Source organism: Primulina eburnea, chromosome 4 (assembly GCF_022965805.1).
Source record: "Primulina eburnea isolate SZY01 chromosome 4, ASM2296580v1, whole genome shotgun sequence".
Classification (NCBI taxonomy): Eukaryota; Viridiplantae; Streptophyta; class Magnoliopsida; order Lamiales; family Gesneriaceae; genus Primulina; species Primulina eburnea.
The window spans coordinates 4157405-4177430 of NC_133104.1; the positions used below are offsets into that span (position 1 = coordinate 4157405).

Genomic DNA, 20026 nt, shown 5'->3' on the forward strand with positions numbered 1-20026 from the left:
AATGATTTATGGATTGATAGATACATAGTCATAGATTGCATGCAATTAGTTGATCAACGACCATAGGCTTATATCCCTCAGAGTTATCGATTTATATCGATGAGATATAGGTACAGAGACAGAGATACTATATAGATATCAATCCAACAGAGAAAAGAGAAATATCATCTTATTGTTATATTATTGCTATGTTATTCATGATTCAGAGTTGATGGTATTTAATGTTTTTAAAGCCATGTTTTACAGAGTATGCTATGTACATTGCTATGTAAGAGTTCCACTTGCTGAGTTTTATACTCATTTCAGTTATTCATGTGATGCAGATAAGAGCGACGAACCAGGACGTTGATTGAAGCCGGGGTCATATGCATATAGAGATGGAAGGAAGTGGAAGATTATTTTGTTATACATGATCAAAATGACATTTTGTATTTTGATGCAACACTTTTTGAATGATGTATATTCTTTTGATGGTATATATATATTGGAAATGTATTTTGAATCCTTCCTCCCTTTAAAGAAAAATTTTAAATTCCGCTGTTATTTTATAAAATGGGTTAGAGGTGTCACATTGAAATGGTATATGGAGAAGAGGAAAATGTTGATCCCACACCCATCCGGGAAGAGGAGTCAACTCCAAGCAAAGGCATCCAAGGTAAGAAAGGTAAGAGATACGATTTGGATCAGTGCATTGATATTTCCTTACTTTCCTGCCCTCACAGATTTATACAGTTGAATGCTAGTTTCAAAATAAAAAATGTCTTGAAGATTTCAAGAACCTACACATTAACATTCAATCTGCAGATCGGGATGAAGTGACACTTACTGAAGGATGCGATGAGGAGATACAAAGAAATCTTCAACAGAAGTTGCAAGACCCTGGGAAATTCGCTGTACTATATGCAATAGTGGGCAAAATGGTGGGAAAAGCTATTTGTGATTCAAGGACGAGCGTGAATGTAATGCTAAGTTCTCTTTACGAGAAATTTGGACTGAGCAGGATAAAGCCCACAGAACTGATCTTGCAGTTGGCCGATAAATCCGTCAAGGTACCGTTGGGTTTTGTGGAAAATGTTGAAGTCCAAATCGATAAACTGAGGCTTCCAGAAGATTTCGTTATGCTTGACATAGAGAACGATAAGAATGTTCTTGTCATTATAGGACGACCATTCTTGGCTACTGCTGGAGCCATAATTGGCGTGAAGCAAAGAAGGCTGACCATGGAGGTTGAAGGTCAGAAGGTGGTAATCAAGGCATCCAAGAGATCACACGAGTTGAATAGGAAGGAGAGTCAGGCTGATGACTTTAAACAAAGCGCTGTGTGGGAGCCAACCCATGAAATTTTATTTTTCCGCACTTTGATTTTAGTTACTTATTCATTTTATTTATAATATTTTAGTCACATGTTTTAACATCATTTATACTAATATTATTTTAATGATCAGATTTGTGTGATGAGTGGAGCATCCCAATGATGAAAGGAAATGATGATAACGATGAAAACTGACGCTCATCGCCACAAGTATGAATTGTCCTAATTTTTTATTTTTACATACATTGAGGACAATGCATTTTTTTAAGTTTGGTGGGGGGTGGGGGGTGTGTGGGGGGTGTTTAATTCCTGCTAATTGAATTCTTGCAATCAAGTAGTATAATTTATGCCAAAAAAAAAATTTAATCAATGTCTAGTAGGCGAAGTGTGGAAGAAGAATCAGTAAGCCAATGACGATAATTCTTGGCAAAATGGTTGAGTCATGGTGCATGTGTACAAATTCTTAAAAGTTCACAACCATTTATGCATTTTCACCATGATCATTGATACACCTGATAAGGAGAGAACATTTTTTGCATGATATGTGTTACTGAAAAGACGACATAATTTTGAGACTTTTTGTGATTTATATCTCATATGAAATAAATGTTACAAGCGTAGAGTGATCTAGGCATTCATTGAGTTTCGTTGTGCCTGTTTATATTATGATAACATATCATTTGAAGCCCTTTGAGCCTCACAAAAAGGAGATATGTAATTGAATTTATTCAAAAAAAATGACATATCATTATTTTGATGCACATGGTCGGTTTGTACAAATTGATTAGTGAATGAAAAGTAGTCTAGAACTTGGTTTAACATTTTTCGAGGCGAATACGGATATTGTGCGACTTCAGGATGATTTAGGCGATTTTTGGATCGTTTGAGCTTTTGACCCTACACATACATCATATTAATTTCTAGAGTCCCTGTTTGAGCCAATAAAAAAATCGAATGGTGTGTGCCAAATCACACAATAGCCCCGTTCGTATTAATTGGCATGAAAGTGTGCTGTTATTGAGCAGATTTACGTGTTTTTGGCTATTGCATAACTTGTGGCCAATGAGAAATAAACTAAATTTTGAAATAGAAGAATGAAGGGCTGAACAAGAAAGCAGAGGAAGCGCAAAAAAAAAAATCCCGTTAACATTACCGCACACGGCTGCACGAGAACCCGCGCCCCTATGCGCGCAGCACTACGAAAACAAAAGAGTACGCATTGGGGCGCGAGTTCAGTGAAAAACGCAGAATTTGACGGGCTTTTCTTGGGCTTTTGCAATGATTCACGCAACGATAATCAATTAAACCCAAGCCACCAAAAAAAGGGGGAGAGCCGCATTCACACACAAAAATCCAGAGAACGAGAAAGAGAACGGAAGAATGAAGAACAAAGACGAAGAGTGCATCTACCGAGGACGGAGTTGCAATTCTGATGTGATTGTTTTTCTCTTCTTCTTACTTAATTTTAGTCTATAGTGATGTCGGAAAACATGAATTTGTTTTATCATTTTTTCATTATGAACTAATTTAACGACATAGCTTGGTCGAACCTTTATTTATGAATTGTTGACTTATACATGCGAATTTCTTCTTATTTATTTATATTTTCTAGATTTTATTGTGTTCAATGACTTGATCAATAATTGAATTGTCATATTTATTTGTGCCTATCACTTGGGAGATGAGATTTTTAATAGGACCGTAGAAAAATATATCGTTGATATTTATAGGGTTCGGAAGGCCGATAACTCCAACGAATCCACTAAAAGAATTATTGTGCAACTGAAATTTTTATTATTTGATTTTTGATAGGGATATTGAAATTGACTTTAGATAATTGATTTCTACGCACCACTTGGAAGAGGGAATAGAAATAGTTGAGAATTCTTGGGTAGCAAACGCATCAAAATTATAAATATTGATATCAATGATAATTGAATATAATGACGACCAAGTGAAATCGTACCTCTAGATTCTTATTCTCTCTGATTTTTAAAAGTTTGTGCACTTTCATTAATTTTAGTTTGTAATTAATAACAAACAGACTAGTGAATTTTTTTAAATAAATTCTGATTATTTTAGTTGTGGTACTTAATTTATAATTAAATTACACTCTCTGTGGGATCGACATCCGTGCTCTGCCGAATACTAAAATTTGACACAATACAGTTGCGGCTACACTTTTACAGCCATGGTAGAAATATTTTCTTGAAACTGTTCAAAACGGTAGCAAAAAATCTGCAATTACGAGTCAGATCGGAGAACTTGTCTCAATTTTTGTCTGTTGGACAAAATGTCCTAAGAGAGGAATTAATATAATACATGGGAGATAATTCCATCTTTCTGGGCATCTTGTGACCTACCCACAACTTGGAATTACCGTGAGATTTTCGTCTGTGTCTCCTCCTGTTTTGAATGGACTCGGAAATACTAAATCATGAATAAGTACGAGGGCGACAAGAATTTGAAAAATTATCAAGAATGTTTTTTTAAAAATAAAATAAAATTGAGAAACACAGATATTGTACGATCGTGATTTTCTCATGAATTTTAATGATGTAATAATTGAATATTTTCCAGACAACACACCCACCCAAAATCCATCTCCGACACGTAAAAAATTAGTTGGATATTAGTTCACTTAATCTATATATGAAAACCATAATATAATTGTGAAGTTGTTGAAATATAATTGTTTATTTAGCAGTTTTTGTACGTCAACAAGAACATATTCGGATCACTTTTTAATTAAACAATTTTAAAAATATGAATGAGTTGTAAAGCAAAGCCAATCAGTGTTTCAAACGCTCCATTCCTTCGAGGTCTGTTCGAATTCGTTGGCAAGTTTGAATTTGTAGTTGAATTATTTAATAGAGTAGAGTTTGAATTGGGTTGAAAGCCAAGATTTGTGGAATTTATGTAGTCTAGCTTCTCATTTATTGACAAATATATCGAACTATTGACAAAAATATCGAACACGGGCTGTTTTGTTTTATAACCCTAGTCAAACTTTTTTTTTAAAAAATAGCCTCCAATAGTGTATTTGTTCACTATATGGGAGGGTTATTTTTTTAAAAAAAAGTTTGACCAAGTCTATTTTCCCAAATATCCCCTTTAATAAAAATGTGTGTATTTAAATTCGACTGTTTACTTTTTATTCTTCTTTCCTGATTAAAGAAAATAAGAATTATGGCTTTCATGAGGTGACTGAGTTGCTGAGTGCAACACAAGGTGATTACGGGTTCGATTTCTTCCATCAATACTTTTATAAGAGTCTGTTGCACATAGCTTGCCAATTCCATTTTACTCGGCTAACAAAATTTGTAGACTATTGTGCTAAGTCTGATGGTTTATCTGGTGCACATCGAAAAATAACGATGATTTGTTCTCTTGTTAAAATATTATGAAAATTGATGATGCAAAAAATTTTAAGTACTTGGTATTTGGTCTGGTGAGCCAAAATAATCAAGTCTTGCTGGATGGTATGGAGTAAACCGAGCAGAGCCTCGTCGATCAAGTGCAAGCCGAGCTGCATTAGAAGGCACCATAAGTATTTCTGATATAATCCCTCAAATGCTTAAGTCAATCTAGAAAGTAAACAAGTGTGCGAGAACATTAATATTTGTTTAATTAATAAGTGGACATGTAAAACCATGGATCATACATTTTAGAGTAGGTCTCATGTGAGACCGTCTCACGGATCTCAATCTGTGAGACGGGTCTACCCTACCCATATTCATCATAAAAAGTAATACTCTTAGCATAAAAAACAATACCTTGTCATGGATTACCCAAATAAAGATCCGTCTCACAAAATTTGACCCGTGAGACCGTCTCACATAAATTTTTGCCTACATTTTATTTATAGAATCAGAGGATCAAGATATCTTATATAGAAAGAATTTTAGTAAGACAAGTTCCTTAAAATACAAGATTTTCCCTTATCTTATATATATCTAGCAATTCATAAATTTAGAAGATGTATCCCTACTTATTCAGGATTCTTTCCTCATGGCTCATTCACATAATATTTATTTCAAGAGTTTTATATAGAATGAATTTCATTCACATCCATTCTAGTTTTTGTTCGGGTCGGCATACTCCGAGCTCGGTTATTCTGAATAATGTACTCGAATGTTCGGCCGTTACGTTGCAGGACTTTTCCTGAGTAGGGAGGAATAATTCGGGCTTTGTAGGTTATTGATGTTCTAATCTTGTCATAATTGTATTAATAGTAGGTCTTTTGAGAGACGTTCTCACGAATATTTATGTGTGAGACGAGTCAACCCTACCGATATTCACAATCAAAAGTAATCATCTTAGCATAAAAAATAATACTAAGAGATATGTCTCACAAAATATGACCCGTAAGACCGTCTCACATAAATTTTTACCTTGTATTAACTATTGACCTATCTGTCTCACATAAATTTTTGTCTTGTATTAACTATTGACCTATCATTTTTGTTAATGGGCTTCGGGGCCATTTGAGTCGGGGTTAGCTATGATTGAGGTCGAGTCGGATTTACGAGATATAAAAAATTATAAAGAACAACAAGAACAAAAACTATCATATTTATAATATTTTTTTCTTGAATTAATGTCTAATGATATAATATAATAAAATATAAATAACGTATCTTCGAATTCAATGGGTTGATTGGGTTGTAGTCCTTTTCTCGGATCCTACTTTTACTCGTTCATATTTATATTTAAAGGTCGTTGAAGGGTAACATTTGCACATAATTTTGTTGCCCCCACGCTTTTACTTTGTGGCAAAAACTTGTGTGAGAAGGTCTCACGGGTCGTATTTGTGAGACGGATCTCTTATTTGGGTCACCCATGAAAAAGTATTACTTTTTATGCTAAGAGTATTACTTTTTATTGTGAATATGGGTAGGGTTGACCCGTCTCACAGATTATGATCCGTGAGACGGTCTCACATGAGATTCACTCTTACTTTGTGTTATCCTCACGCAAAACAAAGCCAAATTATAAACAAAGAGATGGCCGTTGATCATAGTTCTTACTATTTAATAATGAGTAGATCTTTTGTAAGACGATCTCAATAAATTTTATCTGTGAGATGGGTCAACCCTATCGATATTCACAATAAAAAGTAATACTCTTACCATAAAAATTAATATTTTTTCATGGATCACTTAAATAAGATATCTATCTCACAAAATACGATCCGTGAGACCGTCTCGTACAAAGTTTTGTATTTAATAATATATGTAGAAAGTAGAAACCTCATTGTTACCCTTGATTTCAGAAAAAGATATTTTGTGAAATCTTAAATAAAATATATGATAATTTGGCCTTTTCCAAAAAACAAAGTGAAATTTAAAAAATACATATATGCTTGCCAATATACATACATATATATATATATATATATATATATATATATATATATATATATTCTCCATAAGTTTTTGATATTAAGTAGTAATTTTTGTCAAATTTCTCACAATTCCATAAAATGGACTAAATTTTCACAAATAGAAAATTAAAATGATAAAAAATCAATTTATATTTATTATTTTTCGAATTTCTTTGATATTTTTGACATCTCATTATTGAATAAGCCAACCAAACTTAAATCCTCCAACGCATCCAAATTTCTTTTTCTTTTTCTCTGTTTAAAAAGGAAACTTGAAAATGAAAATTCATATCTTTTGTATGGCATCTCGTAAACAAAAGAACAAAAAATCAGCTGTGATTCTAGTCCGCTTCTTTTCCTCCACCCCACTAAATTTACCCTAATCTTCAACTTCGCCTGTCCTTTCATCAAACACTCTTCATACCCAGTACTTTGAACTTTTTTGGCTTCTAGACATAGATCCGCGTGATTGTACGGCACTTGGAAAAATGTGTTCTTGATTTTACTTCTAAAAGATTGGTTTTTTTCTTGTAGTAATTTTCTTAAGGTTCAAAAGGGTGCGTAAAGATCAGAATTTTCTTGCAATATAGCCCGAGAAAAGATTGTAGAAGTATAAATTCTTGGATGTACCGGAGATGAGGGACTTTCCATCTTGTTTTGGAGAAAATGGAGTTCAGGTTGCTGATACTTCTTCTTCTGGCTTAGGTGCGAGAAAAGGTCCTCATAATTCTGTTACTTGCATGTATAGGTGTAAATTACTCGGTAAGTCTTGCTTAATCAGCATTATATGGAGCAAGAACATTATGGGTCAGTGCCTTAGTGTTGAATTAGATGATGCATCAAATCGTTGTATCTGTAAAGTAGATGTGAAACCTTCTTTGTTCTCAAAAAGAAAAGGATCCAAATGTTTTGAAGTGAATGCTAGTAAAATTGAGGTGTTTTGGGATCTTTCTTCGGCGAAATTTGGTCCTGGACCTGAGCCTTTTGAGGGGTATTATGTCGCAGTTGTTTGTAAGGGGGAAATGGTTTTGGTGATTGGGGATCTTAGGAAAGAAGCATTCAAGAAAACTGGAGCTATTACTGCCTTTTGCAATGCAATGTTCATCTCGAAGAAGGAGCATATTTCTGGAAAGAGGGTATATGGTACCAAGGCACAATTCTGTGATAATGGACAGATTCATGACCTGAGAATCGAGTGTGATTCGAGTACGAACGACGAACCTAGTTTACTGATTCATATTGATGCAAAACCAGTGATGCAGGTGAAGCATCTCCAATGGAAATTTCGAGGAAATCACTCAATATTGGTGGATGGGCTCCCTGTTGAAGTCTATTGGGATGTTCACAATTGGCTATTCGGTTCAAGTTTAGGGAATGCAGTGTTCATGTTCCAGACAAGCTTATCCGCAGAGAAGTTGTGGAGTAGCCCAACTTTGCCCGATTCCTCCGCATTATCGTGGAGCTGCTCCGACAGTTTCATGGATTCTAAAGGACCAGGTCTTGGCTTTTCTTTCTTCTTGTATGCGTGGAAGACTGAGTGATAAATTATGATTCATCATTGATTAGTGACAATATTTTTTAATATTCATGGAGTTGTTTGATTGAGTTTCATTAATGAATATGGTTTTGTTTCATATAGTAATTCTTCGCAATGCCTGGTGTCATAATCAGTGTTGGAAACTTCATTCAACGTCCTTAGAACTTCGATCATTCAAGAATCATCTGAATTCTATTAGATTTTATTCTGTGGAATGGATATTGTCCTTAGAACTTCGATCGTTCAAGAATCATCAACCTTACAACTTCTACCATTCAAGAACCATCTGAATTCTATTAGATGTTTATTCTATGGAATGGATATTCAACTAAAGCCAAACAAGCAAAAACATGTGTGAGACGATCTCATGGGTCATATTTTGTGAGACAAATCTCTTATTCGGGTTATTCATAACAAATATCACTTTTTATGCTAAAAGTATTACTTTTTATGCTAAAAGTATTATTTTTTATTGTGAATATTAATATGGTTGATTCGTTTAACTGATAAAGATTCGCGAGACCGTCTAGTCAGCCAAAGAAAGCAGTGATTGAACTAGTTATTTTGCTCATACTTTTGAAAAAACCAAGAATCATTGAATAAAATAAATGCCACTGTCTACTGTAGACAGCAATCTCCTTCAAACATAAGATTTTGAACAAGTCCTGTTATTAAAGTTAGTCATTGCTTTATGACTCTCACTTCTTGCCATTTTAAAGTGTGCATTAATTCAGCCTCATTTAATGCCAACATCTATATTTTCACTACTCATTCTTGGAGACATCATTTCTTTGGTTAGCTATGAATTTGTTGTCCGAAATTCTTTGAATAAGATGTAATTTTGTGAAATAGTAATGCATATGTTCAACAAGTTAGGAGGTTCTGGTTGGACATTGGTGGAGAGTCATTTAATTATTTTTAAAAAAATATATTTAAATATTTATGTATATATTTAATATAAGAGAAGGTATACATCCTTTTCACTTGGCCGTCTACTTGTGATGGGATTAAATGAATATTTGCGACTTTGATACCAATTAGAACTCAAAATAGACCTAGGATTCTTTTCTTCTTCTTTTTTATTATAAAATAAATAGTAGGTCTCTTGTGAGACGGTCTCACAAATTTTTTATTATGAGACCGATCACCTTATCGATATTAACAATATAAAGTAATACTCTTAGCATAAAAAATATTTTTTTATGGATGACCCATTTGAGAGAGCCGTCTCACAAAATACAACCTTAAAAAAATAGCATTTTCGTACTTTCCCCAAATTTTCTTTGGTTCCCAACATAAAATAAAATAGTAATACGTTTTTTTATCATTTTAAAAAAAAAAATATTTCCACGATTTTTTAACATAATCTTTACATTTAATTAGACGATATTAGAAGAGATATTGATTTGTTATAATTGGATCTCGAACACTGATATCTCAAATTTCGGAGTGCTAAAATGTATTTTACTATTTACCCCTTGACCACGTATACTACATAGAAATTTAAAAATCATTTGAATCATGATTGGACGGCAAGAGTAGTATCCTCAAAGCGTAATACCAAATGTACCCTTTTATTTCCCAAAAATCATTTCTTTACCGTGCGTTTGGAAAGAGAGAAATACGGGATTTTAAAATATTTGGAATTAGAAATTTCATTTTAAATGATTGGAAATGGATTTTAAACGAGATTGATATTTGATAAGATTTGGTTTAACTAAATGAAATTCTTACCAATTGAAGATATTTCATGAGATTTGAACCATAGACAATATAAAAATCATTTTTAAATATTAACATTGTAGGTATAACTCATAAATTTTATATTAATAGGAAAAAGAGGTGTGCAACGTACGTTGAAAAAAATTGTTTTGATAAAAATTAATTATCTAAGTGAATTAAATATTTTATTTAGTTCGATGTTAATATGACAAATATATTTGTACATATACATTAACACATTAAATTTTATTATATCAATTATATACGATATGTTTTTAAACGCGGACTTATTTTTATTTCTCTTTTACTTATCCTAATAACTTGGTATTTTTATTTTTTTCTTAGTTTTTCTCTATTATTTTCTCTCAGTATGAAACCATATTTCCATCCTAGTTATGGGTTTGTCCATATGAATGGTTGAGATTCCACTTCATGGGAAAAAAATAAAAAAAAAATTGGGCCAGAAAAAATTCCGGCCCTTAGATGTACCCTTGCAGGCAGTGCCTGCAGGGGTAGGATAGAATAATCCCCTAGTTTTGGGATGCTTGTAATTTTTTTGATATCTATAATTTGTTTATTTATTTTTCCGAAGATACATCTTCATCATCTTCATATTAGATCTCATTTTGTTGCTTTATATCATTTGGGGTTGGATCATATCATTTTGTTTGAATATTTTGGCTTTTTGAAAATAAACAATGATTTATCAAGGGTAAAATTGCAATAAATCCCTAAATCCAAGCTCAACTTTATTCCAACTCTCTACACTTAAAAAACTTTCTTTAAGCTCCCTAATATAAAAAATGACAAAAATACCCTTAGATGTGTTAAATTAAATGATTGATTTTACTGGGCAGCAGTGGTATCAGAGCCCATGTAAATTATTTCGAACATACAAATTTATTATTTTTGAGTAATTAAATATTTGAGGGGGAGAATTTTCTCAAAATAACATGAATCCGAACTCAGGTTCGAGATTAATAATTTTCAGGATTTATTCCATAACTTTGGAATATTTGAAACAAGAAAATCTAACCAATGTTATATATAAAGAAAACAGGAGAACTTATAAGAGTCCTAAGGTAAACTTATGAATCGAAATAACATGTTCTTAGAAATAGTACAGGATTTCTCTAAACTTTCCGGAGATCTTAGAGAAATTCAAAAGACATTACAGAGTTATGAAAATATGATGTATTATGTACCACCAAATATGGAGAAAAGCCTTGAAAACCAGGAAGAAATTCTTGGAATATTAAAAGATATTCGAACAAGAATTCAAAACTTAGAGCAACAACCAAGTTCTAGTAGAAGAACTTTAGAAGGAAGGTTACCACCATCGTTTGGTTATAAACCTTATTACATCAAAGAGGGAATACCAAAGTGATATCAAAACCTATAACTGAAGAAGAAAAAATGATCAATATGCCCAAACAAGAATTCTTGAACAACAAATAACCAGTTCAGATATTCACGACCAAGAAGTGCTGGATTCTTTTTCGAATAGGCACTGAAAGGAGAAAAAATGATGGAATGCCAATATGCGTCTGTTATTGAGTTGATCTGATAGTACCCATTTTTGGAACGTTCAATGCCAAAGTCATTGAATGGGTAAGTCGCCAATTCATAGACTATGTAATGTACTTTATCTGTTGGGTGACGGGTGAGCATTTTACCAGAGGTTACTAATCTACCCTTGTGTGATTCCTATTGAAGCAGATACCCGGGAGTGGGTGCATGACGGATGATTTTAAAGCAGACTCTCGTTCAGTAGACAGAGAAGATCACCAAGATTACGTTATCCACTGCCAAAATTATTCCAATTCCAAGAGCTCGGATCGAACTCTTAGAAAAAAAATTAATATGATGACAACTTTACAAAGGATTGGTCTAGAGGATCTCCAAGACCTTGCAGAATTTTTTGCAAATCTCAAGGTTGTAGATCTAAAGATGAACACAAATAGAGGTGAACAACCCATCATGATCTGGTCATCTTCAGCAGGAACCACCAAGAGAATTTGTGGGATCTCAGAATATAAATATGAGGGAATTCCAACCAAAATTTTACACTGCTGAATAATCACACCCAGCGGGAACAAGGTCAAGGAAGAATCGAATTCCTTTGCACCAAACACCCTATGTGAAATCTGTTTTAGAACATATACATCCTTATGGGGTTATGCTTAACCTAGATGTATTCGAATTCAAAAACAGAAAAGATCTCATAGACGATTGGACATCCGCTATGAGAATAGCAGCATGCATGCTTGATCTCAACAGAGAATGATTCGTTAACTTTTAGAAATGATTCTTATGAGATCAATTAAAATTGTTGTGAAATGATTTCGGTAGAAACCAAAGAATCAATCATAGCCGGAGAAACTCTTAGCGAGATAGCCAGAAGAATGACTACCCTTTTAAAGCAAATCTATAGGGATATACTATTTTAACAGTCAAGATACAGAGAAGAAAAAAAATACACTCAAGCTCTGTATAGTCTTGAATTACATGATATATGTTTAGTGGATGAATATATTATGTTGTTCACTAAATATAGATGAAATTCAGGGGTCGAAGAAGATATATCAATGTAAATTTTCTTTGCCAAGATGCAAAGTCCTTAGAGAGAAATGCTAATAAGAGAATATGTCTCGGGCAATCCAAATACACTGGCACGAAGAGCCTCTTTCCTTAAAGAAAAATTGGCAGAACGATGTCAGTTTATCAGCATTACAAAAGAATTACAAACGATTAAGGGGTATTAACAAACGTACTCCTTTGTGTTGTAAGAAAAATGATCTTCCAACAATTATTGGAAGTAAACCACAAAGGCAGAAAGGAAAAATTTTAGAGCTCATCCTTACTCTAAAAGTGGAAGAAGTTCTTGGAAACCAAGAAAAGTTTGGTCCAGACAAAAGACCGGATCTTACGAATCTGAGCAAAGAACTGGACCATCAAAAAGTAGGATATCATCTCAATCATCGAATACCTCTCGAAGTACAGGAAGAATACCTACAAAGAAAACTTTCAGAAGATCTCATACTCGAGCTAATGAATGCTTTAAAGATTGCAATTGTTGGACATGTGGAGTAAGAAATCATATTTCAACCAACTGTCCAGAAAATGAAAAAAATGAATAAAAATCTTTCGATCTGACCTCGAATATTGAAGAAGCAGTTTATTATAAGGATCTTATTCAATTATACCGGTTTGAGGATATTGTCTCAGACGAAAGTATATATGAAGAAGAAGAAGAAGTCTTAAGTCAGGAATAATCTGATGGAACTGAATCGGAATCTGAATGACGACGAGGTGTTTGGGCACGAAACACAAGAAGACTTGTCTCGTTTCTTTAGCCATGCAACTATATCCCATAACATGGTCCAAAGGATTATGATGAAAAATCCTAGTCTTCAGAGATATCAAAGATTCTCTGCAGGACATAGAAATATTTTAGGAAGTCTTGGCCTAAGAAACATAAAGCATCATATAATCTATAAAGTTTCTGTTATGTAACTTACGAGAAAAAGAATGGAGATGCAGTTAATTACTTCTGAAGAAATTATGGAAGAATTACAAAAACTCAATATAGAAGTAGCACAAACCATGTCCTGGATTCATATAGTAGCAATCCAGATTATGATAAAAGCTACCTTTAAAGAAAGAATAGATTCACCTATTGATATCACTCTTTGCGATAAACGAATTGATAACCTTCAAGATTCAGTACTGAGAACAATCTCAGAAAATCTTTGTGCAGGAAAAATTTTAGGAGTAATTTATTCAATAATTGCTTACAATCTGGCAGATCGAGATTTTAGCCGAGCTTTGACGTTGCATCAGAACTTTAAAGGAAAAAGGCTGATGAAAGAGGGTAATAGACCGTATTATATTACCTATCAGATTTCATATGCTCTATCGAATACACATAATTCAGAATTGTTTACTATAAACGAGTTCATTGAAATAACTGAGATATTTGGAAAAGTTTCCCAGACAATTTATCCAAAAAGATTTGAATTTCCCTTAATACGAGAAAGAGATATTCAAATATATGACAAACCGATTCTAGAGAGGAATCAAAGCTTCATATTGGAATCAAGAAAACTATCTTTTCAAGGAGATAGAATTAAAAGCTATAGGTGGGGAAAAACACATGTCCAAGAAACCCAACAGGCAATAAATAGATTTTCGACAATAGGAAAGCTTAGATGTCCAGAAGGATGAAAGGAAGTATACATAATACTTGATATTACGAAACAAAGAAATCAATTTCGTTGCAATACCATATATTATTTAAAACAACCTTTGGTAAGAATTTATCAAGGAATGATCAATATTGGATAATTGGAAGTTCATATCAAAGGAATTCCAGGAAAAGATCCAGATTGATTGGTTATTGGGCTAGAGTTTTTCGAGAAATATAAACCTTGAAAACATATAGAACATGGAATGGAATTTATGGCTGAAGATAGGATGTAGAAAATCCAATGACCACACACCGATTCTCGATATACATTCCAGTTGGGATGTTATACGAACAATCTAAAGCAGAATACTTTGCTGCTTATAGATTCATGCGCTGAAATATGTACATCAAAAAGAGGAGTTTTTCCAAATAATTTGGAAGAAGAATTACCAAAGATTGTTGGAAGAGATTTCTCCAAAAGAATCTTAATATTATGTAAAGGGATTAAGATGACGGAAATCGTGATCGGAGGTGCTGGACAAACACCTTGGTATAAGGTAAAAATACCACCGATTTATTTTCATGATACAAGAGCTGACATTCTGCTGAAAATAATTTCCTACAAATGTTTAAGTCCTACACAAAAGAAAATGAGAATAGTCTATTAGTGTTCACAACACCTTGTGGTCACAAAATAATAGTCCAGAGACTAAGAGAGGTATCTTACAGAAAATTGTCAATTCAGTCACAACAAGCGTGGTGATGAAGAAAAACTTTTGAACCCAAAAATGAAGGATTCATGACGGTTTGAAAAACAATGCTCCAATTAAGAGCAGATAAACAGCTCTAACCAGAAGAAATAGAATGCCTTAAGATAGATCTACACCAGAATGAGGTAGAGTTTGAATCAAAAGTATCATTAGAAGATGTAAAAAAGAGGATCAAAGAAAATTATAATGAAGATCCCTTAGCATGATGTGATAAAAATCAACTCAAAACATGCCTTAAACTCAAGGAAGGAAAATAGCATGAATTGTCCGATGCAATCATATCCCAGTAATCTTAATTGATCAAAAAAAATATGCAAATTATAATTAAAGAACATTTGGACCTTGTTTAATCCAAACATGAATTTCACCATACAGCAGTCCGAGATTTCAAGTAAGAAATCATGGTGAGATAAAAAAGAACAAACTCAGACTAGTTATTAATTACCAAGAAATTAATAAGATTCTGGAGTTTGATGGATATTTTATATATAGTAGAAAACATCTAATTAGTTGCATATGCAATTCAAAGATATTCTCTAATATTAAAAAGTTGATTTGATATATATATATATATATATATATATATATATATATATATATATATATATATATGTATTGATATAGATATATACTAATAATAAAAATTTGATTTGATTTTACATGTACGTCATTATCATTTTAAAATTTTATAAATATATCATTTTAGTATCTTTTTCATTATTTTCTGAGTTACGTGAATAAAAATTATGTAATCTTTTCACAATTTAAAAACTTTACCCTTTATCCACATTTTTATAAGTAATATGTATATATAAAATTCAAATAAAAATATTTTATATTTAAAAGTCCTATAACTATTAAAAACCTAAATTATTTTTAATATTAAAAGTTTATTTTATCAAATTTTGATCAAAACCCCATAATGTTTTTTTTTTAAAGTTTTTAAAATAATTTTTTAACAACTATATGTTTTTTTTTGTTTTTATTTTTAAAAATAATTTTCTTCTATAGTATGATAAACAAGAATATTAACAAAAATGTTATTGATGCAATATATTTAAAATAGGTGATGTGTAATTTTTTTATGTCAAATAATATTATTTCTCAAATCCAATTATTAAATCACATTTTAACTTTTGTGGCAAACTAAAATCATGATAGTGTAAATCTATGAGTTTAAAATCCATTCCAAACCCAAACCCAAACCCAAACCCATTTTTCATTCATCTAAACATATTGTTCAGATATTTCCCCGAAGAGTAAGTTTTATGTGAGACCGTCTCACGGGTCATAATCCGTGAGACGGGTCAACCCTACCCATATTCACAATAAAAAGTAATACTCTTAGCATAAAAAGCAATACTTTTTCATGGGTGACCCAAATAAGAGATCCGTCTCACAAATATGACCCGTGAGACCGTCTCACACAAGTTTTTGCCTTCCCCGAAACACGTCAGAATTCATAAGACCAATTTAGTGTATTTTTGAAAATTAACACAAGGTGTGTACATAAATGGTTGAAAATTATTGAGATAATAATGGGGAAATGGCAAAGGTACCTAATATTTCAAGATAAATTTCACAACGTATTTACTAAAAATCAACCCCCAAAAGAATCTAATATTCAAGTAAAATCTGACCCAAAAATTGTTCGATAGCAAAGACATGCAAACTTGAACCTGTACCATATAACTCCTAACACATGCTGCGCACTTTCTCAACACCCAACATTCTTTTGCACGACCATCAAATCGAAAGAATCGCCATAAGTTCTACTGAGAGCTTCGGCACACAGACCGTGCCCACCATCAACTGTTGGCATCAGAACCTCCATAAATGGAGTGGCCGGATTTTGCTCCCCTGGCATGATAACCCCAACAAAAACTCTAAGAACGTTCGATGCATTGATGTCCATACATACGCTGATTTTGGGTACCCCTTTTGGAGCAAGAGGAATCCCCGAAGTCTTGAAATATCCCACGAGATGGTTCTTTTTTACTGTATTCTCATTACCCTCAAAAACGACTAGTAGTGCCTCGTTCTGGTTATCGTGAATGGTTGTGAAAACCAGTTCTTTTCTTGCTGGGATTGTGGTGTTTTGAAGTATGATTGGCACATAGTCATTTCCATACGCTTTTATTCCAATGCTCCGTGGAGTTACTTGTATCGTTAAAAGGTCTAAACTGCCGAAAGGGTCGTTGAATCCAGAAGCCAGGGCACCTTCTAATGCTGCTCCTCGAACAGCAGCTTCCAGAGGATGACTTCCAGCGTAGAAGTCTCTTACACAAATACCCTTTACAATGTTCTGTAGCTTAGGAATATTTGAGCAGCCACCGACAAGAATTACATCGTTTATATCCTCTATTTGTTCTACCTTTGCCTCGAGTAGACACAATAGAATTAGCTTCTCACATTCAGCAAAAACTTCTTTATTCACTTCCTCAAACTCCTCCCTGTCGATACTTCTACATATTTTTCTTCCATTTCCCAAGTCAAGATCAATCTGGATACTGGATTGGGACGAAAGTTTGTGGATTGCTTCCTGAGTGGCAACTCGAAGTAATCCCAATTTTCTTATCTCATCAATCCCGTGGCTCGCAAAGAGAATGTTCATATCAGGTAAGAGGTGGTGCATCATATTTAGCAGCATGTCTTCACCTCCTAAAGTACTTCCTCTCATGGCTTTTATCTGTGTAACTCCCCCTGCTGTAGCAGTGATGGCCACGTCACAAAATCCAGCACCCATATTGAATATTAGTGCAACTTTTTCGCTCCCACTGCTCGTATTTTCAGGTGCATTCTGCTGTTGTTGCTGTGCATATAACAAGGCAACTGCTGTAGGCTCAGGCATCAACCTCAGAACCTGAAGCCCTACCATTGCACATGCTCTTTCGACTCGACTCAGTTGGAATCTGGTAAATGACACAGGAATTGTTAGGACAGCATTTCGTACAGGACGTTTCAAATGAATCTCAGCCATGGTTTTAAGTTCAAGAAGAAATATGGCGAGAACTTCTTCGGGAGTCATGGACCTCCACACGTTATTGACCAGAGCAGATACAAATGGCCTGACACCTATATCTAAGGTCTGAACAAGAAACGGGAGGCTTTTGCTTGCATGAACAATTGAATCTGTGTCGATTCGACCAACCAACCTTTTCATGTTAAAAATGGCAGCGCCAGATAACATCTCATACTCATCAGAAAGTTGACTGCTTATACCGGTGACTGGAATCTCATCATCTTGGAACTTGACGTAAGATCTAAACAACTTCTGCTCACGTCTATTTCCCAGAAGCTCAACATCCGAGCCATTCCAAATTGCGACGCTGGATTGAGAAGTACCAATGTCAATCCCGATTGCTACTTCGGGGGAAGGAGGAGAAGATTTTTCTTCCCCGGTTGTTTCACTGTCCGATGCCACAGTGTATGCTGGTTCCGACATTCCTGAAAATTAAGGATTCCATGAAAATAATCTAAACAAACTAACATCAAGCGTAACATGAATACAGTTTTTTTCTAGGGGTTTGCATATAATATGGCACTTCCAACCTTTACGTTTTCACCTCCACTCGTTTAAATTCACAAATCTCATTTCTAAGATTGAAATGGCCAAATATTTCACAAGTTTACAAGACTAATACCATCATTTCCTAACAAATATGCTATTGAGGAGCTCGAAAATTTTTCTTAGAGCTAGAAATGTTTGCCACTCATTACAGGGGAAATTAAAAGGAGACCGAGAATGATCCCAAATTGTATTAAGTTGCATTCCTCTGAATTCGTTCATCCCTTCTTCGATCAAGATGGACATAGCTGGCAAAAAAAAACTCAATTTTTATATCTAAAAGTTTCCATTGTTCAAACTCAACTCCAATATATCAAATCGCCAGTCCGGCCTTTTTTGGTCCACACTATCCAGACATAGGCCACCACACAGGCTTTTTGACGAACAGAATGTGACAAATACCAAGCAACACAAAATGTATAATCGTAGCCTCATTCAGTATATCAACAATACGCAAAAAAAAAAAAGATTATCTACAAACAGCGTAAGCGCAAGAAACACGACCTTAATCTCTTTTTGCACCCGAAAAAACGAATAAAAAAGATTAAGGGCAAGAACTAAATCATCTACAAACGCGAAAATTTTACCAAGAAAATGAAATCGTATAAAACCAAAACAATCGAACCATTATCATCACAGCTCAAAAAATTTCCACCCAGAATCGATCATTACTAACTCTGCAACCAGGAAAAAGAATAAATTGATTAAATAACTTACTGTCTCTTGAAGGGTAGAGAAGTATAATAGCGGTTGGGATTTCTGGTTAACTGAAGAAAGAGAGCAATATGGAGAGGGTCTGGCTTATATACATATGCAGCTGACCTTCCAATTCTTCATTTAATTTACGAATATTTATTATTATTACTATTTTCTGAAACTTTTACATGAATTTTATTTTATTTTTCTGGAAAGATTTGGTATAAAATATTTTTTCTATGCTAAATACGTATGGAGTTTACAGTATAGGCATGGCCAGAACAAAAAAAATTTTGTCAAACATATGATACTTACTGTTTTATAATGTATTATGCAACATTATTCAGATTTGAGGAGGCAAAAATATTTGTTAGAATATTTCTAGTACTCTAGTTTTGGTGGATTACAAAATAACTGCATCGAACTGATTCAGATCTAGACGCTTTTCAATTGTATTTTTAGGTTTTCACAGGATCGTGGATCATCAAGTCGTTAGTCAAGCATCGTAATCCTTTAGCAAGAAGTCAAGCAATAATATAGATCAGCTCATGTTATGATACCTACAATCCGTGACAATAGTTAGCAAGACATATTGTCACTTTAGAAAGAAAGCAAGTCGATAATATGATGATCTGACTGCACTAATTACTTAGTATATCTACTAATTAACATATAATGACAAAGATAGAGACCTTAGACATGATTGGCAGCGCAAGTAAAAGACACACCCAAGAGTTATATAAGTCCAATAGCAGAAGGAACATCGAAAAGGACAATTGTATGACCTCGTGTTTACTTGGCAACTTAGAAATGCTCGCACATCTAGTTTCATTCTGTTTTGATATA

General features: G+C 33.6%; 3 protein-coding genes across 3 annotated transcripts; 2 read left to right on the plus strand and 1 right to left on the minus strand.

Moving 5' to 3' along the window:
- The first annotated feature begins 576 nt into the window (after nt 1–576).
- LOC140829622 (uncharacterized) lies at nt 577–1507 on the plus strand. Its single transcript, XM_073192935.1, has 3 exons — nt 577–655; nt 805–1290; nt 1446–1507. Exons 1-3 carry the CDS (start codon nt 577–579, stop codon nt 1505–1507), a joined length of 627 nt encoding a protein of 208 aa, XP_073049036.1.
- A 5434-nt stretch (nt 1508–6941) lies between these two features.
- Nucleotides 6942–8336, plus strand: LOC140830692 (uncharacterized). Its single transcript, XM_073194120.1, has one exon. It carries the CDS (start codon nt 7334–7336, stop codon nt 8237–8239), a length of 906 nt encoding a protein of 301 aa, XP_073050221.1. The 5' UTR covers nt 6942–7333; the 3' UTR covers nt 8240–8336.
- An 8145-nt stretch (nt 8337–16481) lies between these two features.
- On the minus strand, nt 16482–19359 carry LOC140830693 (heat shock 70 kDa protein 8). Its single transcript, XM_073194122.1, has 2 exons — nt 19202–19359; nt 16482–18363 (listed from the first exon to the last, which is right to left on the minus strand). Exon 2 carries the CDS (start codon nt 18359–18361, stop codon nt 16634–16636), a length of 1728 nt encoding a protein of 575 aa, XP_073050223.1. The 5' UTR covers nt 18362–18363; nt 19202–19359; the 3' UTR covers nt 16482–16633.
- Between the last annotated feature and the right edge of the window lie 667 nt (nt 19360–20026).

Excerpts from the sequence above, each read along its gene's own strand:
- LOC140829622 (XM_073192935.1), top strand. The coding sequence starts at position 577 with ATGGTATATGGAGAAGAGGAAAATGTTGATCCCACACCCATCCGGGAA. Across the intron at positions 656-804 it reads TCCAAGCAAAGGCATCCAAG|ATCGGGATGAAGTGACACTT; the intron begins GTAAGAAAGGTA and ends TTCAATCTGCAG. Across the intron at positions 1,291-1,445 it reads CGAGTTGAATAGGAAGGAGA|ATTTGTGTGATGAGTGGAGC; the intron begins GTCAGGCTGATG and ends TTTAATGATCAG.
- LOC140830692 (XM_073194120.1), top strand. The coding sequence starts at position 7,334 with ATGAGGGACTTTCCATCTTGTTTTGGAGAAAATGGAGTTCAGGTTGCT.
- LOC140830693 (XM_073194122.1), bottom strand. The coding sequence starts at position 18,361 with ATGTCGGAACCAGCATACACTGTGGCATCGGACAGTGAAACAACCGGG.